At 45.8% G+C, this 9,183-nt stretch overlaps 1 protein-coding gene across 7 annotated transcripts in view; it reads right to left on the bottom strand.

Moving 5' to 3' along the window:
• Positions 1-2,767: 2,767 nt before the first annotated feature.
• The window catches only part of rassf3 (Ras association domain family member 3), a 35,267-nt gene continuing 28,851 nt past the window's right edge, over positions 2,768-9,183 (bottom strand). For 6 of the 7 annotated variants that reach the window (XM_035528416.1, XM_035528417.1, XM_035528421.1 and 3 more), the window contains 4 exons: positions 7,453-7,560; positions 5,925-6,174; positions 4,383-4,498; positions 2,768-4,290 (listed from right to left, as the gene is read on the bottom strand). In XM_035528416.1, coding sequence (XP_035384309.1) covers positions 4,141-4,290; positions 4,383-4,498; positions 5,925-6,174; positions 7,453-7,560 — 624 coding nt within the window. In that variant the 3' untranslated portion in view covers positions 2,768-4,140. Of the gene's footprint in view, positions 4,291-4,382; positions 4,499-5,924; positions 6,175-7,452; positions 7,561-7,978; positions 8,195-9,183 lie in introns of those variants that run through there. The other variant, XM_035528422.1, reaches the window with a different exon arrangement.

Genomic DNA, 9,183 nt, shown 5'->3' with positions numbered 1-9,183 from the left:
TTTCTGACTCTCAGTAATACAGAGAGTTCATCACTATATTAAGTTAATGCAGCTTGCTAAATTGCTTCATCATGCTTATCTTACAGTTCTTTCATTATTCACTGAAGCATGATGTTTTTAAATATATTAAAATTTAAAGACTTTTCTGTTAGTTGGGACTGACTTTCACATTGTTCCTGGCTGTCATTATCCAGTCTGTGCTGCTACAGGGTGGAGTTTTCTGTCATCATTAGTGATTCTGCCCAGGGAGGCCCTCTCGACATATGGGAGTGAGTTACAATATGACAGTTATATCACATCACTATATGATTCAATGTATGGGAGCATTCCATTACCTTGCAATGCTGATTCACAGGGCCTAGCCAGCACCAGAAAGTCAGCAGAGGAGGTTGAGCCACTGAGCCCACAGCAAAGAGCCCAGCAGGGCCTGAACAAATCCTGCCTCAGGTTCATCTGACAGGGTAAAGCCCAGGTGCTTCATCTCCAACGCATTCAGAATAATTTGTTGAATATAAATACAGAAATGATAGGTTGGAATTTGTGGTAAATGTATTATTTTGATTTAGCTGAATATACAGTTAAGAACATAACATTGGTAGGTAACCTTTAATACATTTCTTACATATTATGGGATCAAAAGCCATTGCAAAACCATGTGAAATAAGAGTAAATTCGAAAGGTTATTGACCACAAGGTAGCAGCATTGCCGCATATATAATCTATTAAAAACAAATCAACGCCTCTTTATCTAAAACGGATACTACTGTTTTGTTTTATTACTCAGTCGAATAGTAATGACTGTGCAAGCCTTTTGCAAATAATAGATAATATTGTTCTTTATGAATTTCATCAAAAAAGACAAAGTGAGAAACAATTTCAACTTTATTAATTGAAACCAAGTCTTTAATTAGAAAGGCCTCATTTGGTAACAGTTTTATGGTTAAAAAAAAACCAAAACAAAAAACAACAACGTTACCTACAAAAATAAACATCACAAAGACCATCTTTACTAGAACATCTTGCAAGTCCACTTCATAGCACTGAGCCATTTACACCAACAGTAGCTGACCAATTCTCAAAGCATCTCTGCAATGACACCGGCCTTCCTAACATGGGTGAAGATGACACTCCATTTCCGCTCTAGTCTGCAGCCCAGCTGTTCAAAGGTGTGATCAGACTTCTCTTCCAGACTTAAATGAAACACCCCAAACCAACTTGCCCTGGGGTCTTTATTAAACACACTTCAATATGCATGACCACAATCTGCTGGGCATCATAAAGATATAAACACAAACATAGTAACAAAGCTCTGCTGAGATTTCTATGAGTGAATTATGTTTGGCAAATGGCAAGTATGTAGGTTAGGAACAGTTCATGTGCTGTCAAACACCCATATTAACAACACTGGCCAGTGATGTCCTTCACAGCCAAAAAGAATGTGCATGGATTAATATAATGCATGCATTCATATATGAATTTCATTTAGTAGTACTGACACATACCCATAGCCTTTCATACAGATTGGAAAATTAGAGTAATAAAATATGATGCAGCTGTAACGTTCACAGTCTTGCTCAACTAATGCGCCATGGAAGGCTGCTTGCTCTTGTAAAATCAAGTGTAGGAACAGAACCTCTGCAGAATAAAATGTTTACGTTGAACAATAACAGAAGAGGGAGAAAAAAAAGAAAGAAAAACAAAACAAAAAAACCAACACCACACCACATGTCCAACAGGAGAGAAAAAGAAGAGACATTCCCTGAATTACAATGTAAAGTGCCCAATACGCTTGTCTAATTCTTCTCCAAAACTACACTACTGCCTGTGTGACCATCAGTCTTAACCTATTAATACTGGAGGAACACAGCTGTGATTAAGATCAATTGCTTGTAGATGCAAAATTGCTGTAGCGATTAAGCCTTCAATTCTAAATCATATTCAGCGCAGTGTTTACAAGTATATTTTGCCATGGTGATTTTTTTTCTTGAAAAGCTATGTTGTGTATTGTATAAACCGATTACACCAGGCACATTTAAATTATGCATTTTTACATTATATCTTTGGTTATACAGGAAACAAATAAAACTACAAACAAAGAAAAAGCAGTCAGACCTTTTAACACTAAAAAAAAAAATTTTAAAAAATCCAAAACAACTGGACACAAATGAGCTATAGGACGGCAAATTAAAGACGCTATTACAGCAAGTGACCACAAGATGTCCCCACATCACCACATAAGTATGCGTCAACGCGTCAATGGACATTGCAACACATTTATGCAGTACCCATCAGAAGAAAAAAAACATGCACTAAAACATATTAAAATAAAATATGTATATGTATTTAAAAAAAACAAAACAAAAAAAAAAAAAAAACACTGATACACAAGTATCATTTAACATACTTTAACATGGTGTAAATGTTAACCTTGACAGTAGCATAGCCCGCTGACAGATTGTCTGTTCTTAAGACACATTTCTGTTGAATTCTGCATAAAATAATTACATATTTACTGTATATTTACCAGCATCAGGAGGACAAATATGATAGCCAGCTCTGCCTTGAACTGAACTGGAAACTACATACTCAGTGGTGCTATATGGGATACTGTGTATCATATCGTGAACAAACAGAATTACACCATCAAGCAATCAGAACTCCAACAGCTGAGAATGAAATGTGGGCCCACTAGCAGAGCAGGCTAGCCCAGTTTCCCCACCTAGCCCCTGACCAAAGGGCACAGATAGTTCTCCAGCAAGTAGCGCCCCACACACACACACCCGTGTGCGTGTGCGCGTGCCTGCCTTTTCAGAGTTACGCCAAGCTGACATCCTTCTCTGCAACACAGGCCTTGCACATGATGCTCATCTCTGGAGGGTTCCATCATGAGAGGCTGTTTGACATGACGACCATTTGGAGGGGTCAGACAAAAATGGACGACAGGCACCAAGAGACAGGTCACACACTGCGGCCAGCAGAGGTCTGCCAAAACAAACAGGTCCTTGCTGCAACTGGGTTTGTTCCCACACCAGCCTCATATTTCCTCTAAATACAGTTCAACTTCCTCTGAACAGATATGTTAACTTCCTGCATTCTTATCTGCTCCTGTGACAACGTATCCTACTTCCTAGTGCTCTCTCAACTCAGAAGTCTTTTCGGTCTAAACAGTGTTTAGGTGGCTCACTGTTAGGGTCTGATTAACTTCTGAACCAACTTTCCCAAAAACCAACGTTCCCATGCTCCAATGTGGGCCTTTTCCTACACAACCCATCTTCCTTCTTTAACTCTTGTCTTAATCTGGAATTGCATTTTAGCATGTCCTGTATTCCTCCTGAATCTCACATTCTTCCGTCAACTGCCGGACCGTTTGTTCCAATGCACTACTCCTTACACTGATAATGCAACTTCTCTGTGTTCCTGGTCAAATTCTGCTCCCAAAGCCTCAATATCCAACAAGCGTCTGAGGTCCCAACCTGTAGTTCTATTATTAAAACCATGTCAACTCGGATTTGTACAAACAGCTAAAGCGGAGCCCTAGCACGACAACCTGCCGAAGTCGCATGACTGCAGCTGCACATCAAAGGCCAAATGTTGTTTATTCTTTGGTAAAGGAGTCATGTCAGCGAGCAGTAACTCACCCTCTGTGACCAGCAACTCCACCAGTCCTTCAGCTACTGTATTGGATTGTTGCTACGCCTCTTCAAAATAAAATAAGACTTTCAATTAAAAAAAATAGCAAAGATTCACCCACATAAATAAAAAATAATGAACAAAAATATGTACAAACCATAGCATCCACCAATTAAATAAAACAGTCAGAAAGACCAGATTCTCAGACTTGCATCATTCACAAGTTCAAGAGGTAACATTACAGAAAACATACTACAAAAAAAGAGAACCAAATAACAATTTAAAAAATAACACAAACACGGTGAAAAAGAGAAGGTGAGAGAATATGGCACTAAGGGTGCATTGTGGGGAAAGCGTGTAGCGTCCCATGTGCTCTCTGAGCGTCAGTGTTGAGAGTTTCAACAGCCCTTTCTAGAGTTGACCGTGGCATGGTGCCTAGTGAGGCAGGATCCCTGCGGTCAGCCTTCTCTCCCTCTCACTCGCCCTCTCCTCCACGGACGCAGGCCGCCATTAATCAGGGCTGCTGACAACGTGGATCGCCTCCTCCAGCTTCTCCCGGTACATGTTGTAGCGCGTGGTTATCACGCGGACCTGGTCCTGCTCCTCCTTATCCAGGATGCGCAGGAAGTTGTGCAGCTCGGGGATGGAGAAAGCATCCCACTGGAGAGGGAGAAGAGGACAGAGCGGGTCAGCGGGGCCGGCGCTTGTACGGCCGGGTCGCTCGGTGGCGTGAAACGACGGCATCGACTCACCATGACCTCGCCTGTCTGCTGCTCTCTCAGCACGAAGCTCAGCGTGTCCGGGCTGGGCCCTGCCAGCAGACGCAGGAGCAGAGGGTGCTCTCCCTCGGCCAGTTTACAGACACACACTGCAGGACAGACACACACACACACACAGACAGACAGACACAGACACACACACACACAGACACACACACACACACACAGACACACACAGACACAGACATTGTTTGAAGAGGTCTTAGAAGATATTCACATGGTAATGCAAATAGTACAGGTTACATAAGTAAAACAAAATACAGTTAAGAAAGCCTGATGGGGAAACTTGTTGGAACAATAACTGTGGGCAGGGCAAGAGATGGGGGGGGGGGGGGCAACCTGCCAGTTTTTAGGCAACTCCTGACAACACATTCTGCTGCCTTCAAACAAGTCCGTTTAACCATGTTTACAGCTGATTCAGTAAACGTGTCTTGGTAAAGGAACTGAGGCGTGCCAGTGGCCATCCTTAATGCTTACGACCCCGAACCTGGTCAGGAAGCAGCCTTCACCACTCATGACTGCACGGATTAATCAAGCAAACGTTCAACAAAACTTCATATGTAGGCTGCACTACATTTTTTTCAAAGCTCACTCTAGAAGCTGTGGTCCTGTGTAGACATGATGGACCCAGGGGCCAGCGTTGTGTCTCCTGCTGCATGGGACCAGCGCGTCGCGATCGTCGTGCCTGCTGCTGCCCTGACGTGGGCTGAACCACGTGGAGCTCTGTTCCACGTGGTTTGGAGATCTCTTTGGAGATTTCGGTGCCTGGTGAGAAGCGGACAGGCAGATCTGTCCCACTACTGTCTCAGCAGGAGACGGCAGTCCGAGACTTTGAGACAGCAGTGTCAGCATATTCTCCTCCGGCCCTGCCCGCCCAACCCGCCTGCCAACTGCAGCTCCCCCTCCGCTCATTTCAGTCTGACTCAGAGCTCAATCGCCCCTCATGCACAGACACTACTGCTCATCTGCTCAGACTGGCATTTTCCACTAGACTTCCACGTGCAGTATCGTCCAGCGAGGGGGGTGCCCTGTCGGAGGGGAGGAGGGAAGAGAGGTCTATTACTGCCTTCCACTGTAGTGCGATGCGCTACATTCCCCAAGCCAGAACCCTGTGATTGGAAGTTGTGGGGGGCAGGGCATGTAAAATCAGGCCAGGCTCTGTGTGAGTGTGTGAAGATCCCTCTACAGTGACTAGGGTTTGTGGGTAAAGAGGCTGACTGCAGCAGCTGTCAACAGGCTGGCATGGACAACAACTGGGTTTGAATGTGTGTGTATGCCATCATGGGATATTCTTGGCTCAGTTGGTACAAATGGTGTACACTTGGAACAGCATAACTATGCAGAAGTACAAACAGCAGCAAATCCATTACCCCCCCCCCCCCACCAACCCCCCCCAGGACTGACCTTGTTATGGCATACCTGATTTACTGGCAACACATACTCTGCTACTTTGAGTCCATTACCATGTCTACCAGCTACTGTATGCGCACCCACCCCCACACACACATGCCTCACCGTGGTCCTCCCGTCGGAAGCGTTTGTAGAGGGCAAACTTGGCCGGATTGTCGGCCACAGTGAACTTGCGCAGCAGGGCCTCGATCACCTGCCGCACCGTGTTGGAGCTGCTGATGTGCAGAGTGTTGACGCAGCCGCGGGGCAAATAGAAGGCCTCCTGGCCCTTCATCCCTCCTCCTCCCGACACGGTGATGGGCCGCCGCAGCTCCAGCTGCACCTTTATGAAGCCCGTGTACAGGCCATCGGAATTCTGACACCCGAGAGAGAAGGGCAGGGGCATTGGTCAGGTTCACATTAAACAGCCACAGTACACCTCAGCAGTTCCTGTATAATAAGTCTTTTCTGAAGCTTGACTGTTACAAAGACTCCTGCCTGTGCATGTCTCAACAGAAACGGTGTACCCTCCAGATCTGTACGCATATTGTCGGATAAGGGATGAGTGGAAGAGCAAAACAACAAAACGAGGTTTTAGGGACCAGATGGACCTTAGACCGGAGGCATCAGGATCTCTCCAAGCCCACTGACCCAAATGTCAGCACTGAGGGCCCGCAGTTGTGTGTCAGGAACCAGGCCTGAAATACAATGCTCTACTCACTACCGTACTGAAACAGTCATGCCACTGTAAACACAGGCCTGGATCTTAATGAGCCAAAACAGGAGACCCAACTAAACTACCAGCACTAACACACCCAAGCCACACACGCACCCACCCTCACTTATAACATAACACTTGTGCAAGGGATTTGAAATAAGAAGAGTCCCCACTGTTACTAAGACAAGTGGAAACTTATGATTGCCTCTGGCTTAAAAAACACACAAAGAAATAAAAACACAAAGAACAAAGAGCGTCTGATCGAGATGTCTAGGTCTGGAGACAACGTGAGGGAGTGGATTCAGACGAACTCAGAAAATGAGGAACACCTGATTGCCCGACTGATAGCGTTTCTCCTGCACTTGGCCTGCAACAGTTTTCTATAATCCACTCGCACCGTGGCCCACAGAAGAATGTTCAGCATGTCGCTCTGTGGCCTATTCATAGCTCAGTCTGACACAGGGCCCGCCACACGGGAGCAGCGCCACCCAACAGTGTGGAAATGGACGAAACCCAGCAGGCCAGACAAAAGCTTGCCCACCGTGCCATGGGGTGCTAAAGGCTGGTGGCACAAGTGCTCTCCGGGAGAGGCTGAAGGATACCAGCACCAGCATGGATGACCACAAAGCTAGTGGGGTTCAGATAGTGTAGGGTGAACGGTAACATTAGTCTCTCCATACACACACGGTAGTAAAATGGCTTCATGAGAGGCATACCCTCACGCAGAAACACAATCTTGAATCCATTTTAATATGGCTTTGAATCTGTGTGTGCGCGTGTGTTCAGCAGAGTTCAGGAAACTTGATAGTGTCAGACAGCTAGAACTGAGTTTCATACTGTGCTGAGTAAATATCCTAATAACGTATAATGGACAGCTGGTGGCCTGAGAAGGGGACATTGCCAGGAAGACAGTGGCATGGCAGCAGTAGTTCCCACCAGCGTCATTTTGAGGTGGTCCCGCGTAGCAGCGTTGTACAGCTCAACCTTGTGTTTGGTCTCTTCCAAGCTGAGGTGAGTGCGCAACTCTTTCTCCTTCTCCACATCCTGAACCAGAGAGAGAGAGAGAGAGAGAGAGAGAGAGAGGAGAGAGAGAGGAGAGAGAGAGATCAGCATGGAGAAAAACATGCATCAGCAGACAAACTCACCCCAGGTAAAGTGAGGACAGAATGTGTGTTCAAGTGCATACACTGTGTGCAAAACAGTAATATGACATACGGAGACACACAGCACGCATCTTACCTGATGGCGATCAAGATGACAAAAAAAATGCTACTCATGTTAGTGCCTGGCATGCCACAGGTATTTAGAATACTGTACATTCCATAAAGGGTCAATTATTGTCTAAATTAATCTGAAGATCATATGGTTTGGTCACTGCAGGACATGCATTCCAAACAGCTGCTCAGATCAGACATTAGACCAAAGTATTAGAAACACAGAGCCCGAGCACAGTTGGCCTTACACTGTTAGCTGCTACTGGCGGCAGCCTTAAGCACGTCCTGGTCTTACATGGTCATAAGGCGGCGGAGAGAAGCAGGTCTGCTATTCATGACACTTCCAGCAGGGAAACAAAGCTGGAAGGTCTGGAGCAGGGCTGCATGCGGGAAGCAAGGAGCCCCTTATAAGGCAAGGCTCTGAGAGGGCCAAGGACCGTGCCGGAGTGCCGAGTGCAGGAGAAATGCCGCCCCACTCCTAGAGGGGGAGTACCGTTTCTGATATGACGTAATCCCCCCCCCCCCTCCTGTGAGGGGAAGAAAGTCCCGCAGGGCATGGGAGGTTCAGGAAAAACAGGTGGTTTTGGGGACTTTTTGTTTTCACATATTGTCAAAGGGTGTTACAGAGTTTAAATTTTTTATTTATTTATTTTTTTAAATACAGCTCTGAGGCAGCATCTCAGCCTTAAATAAAACACTGATGCACTAAAGCACCAATAGCTTTGTGCAGATCAGCATGCTTAGTGAAGTTTGCACGTAGCATGCAGTACAACCATGCCCAGTCCAGCTAACTGCAGCCTTGCCAGGACCTGAGGCTCAGGCCAACTTCCACCTGTGAATTACCCAGTTAGCAGGTGAACAGCCAGGTGCTATTGCCAGGTGATATTCTGGTGCACCGCTAAGGTGTTATACCATGTGTATTTCGAGCATTAGGAACAACAGTGCCAACAGAGAGGGGAGTGGTCTATAGCTCTCAAGAGAACTCTCGATAATTCACTTAATGTTAAGATCAAAGCCATCTACACATGGCGTAATCATTAGCACCACTCCAGCCATCGTGTTAATTCTGTGCCTGTTGATGTTCGCTAGGCTAAACGTACCAGCTTTTCGCCCATGCTCGCATGCACGCACGCATGCACCCCTCAGCTTTAATGCATTATACCACCCACTTTAGTATAGTTTCACAACAAATAATGGCAAACAAGGTTAAGAAGGCAAATTCAAACCACAGGCTTCCTTGATGAAGGTCTCGAAGCTCTGCAGGCCTATTAACTGCATCACACTGAGGACGGCGCTGCAAGCAAAGGGCCCAATAAACCCTTTAACAAAACCCTTCAACAAAAGATGGCAAGAAGAATGTAAACACCAGAGCGTCACGAGTGTGGAGCCAGAGCTGACCCCTCCTCTACGAGGACTGCAGCGTTCAACCATTAGTGTGCGCTTAATTTGACTA

This window comes from Electrophorus electricus, chromosome 7 (genome assembly GCF_013358815.1).
Source record: "Electrophorus electricus isolate fEleEle1 chromosome 7, fEleEle1.pri, whole genome shotgun sequence".
NCBI classification, from domain to species: domain Eukaryota; kingdom Metazoa; phylum Chordata; class Actinopteri; order Gymnotiformes; family Gymnotidae; genus Electrophorus; species Electrophorus electricus.
The sequence above is the reverse complement of the archived record's forward strand: the minus strand, read 5'-3'. Positions and strand labels throughout refer to the sequence as shown.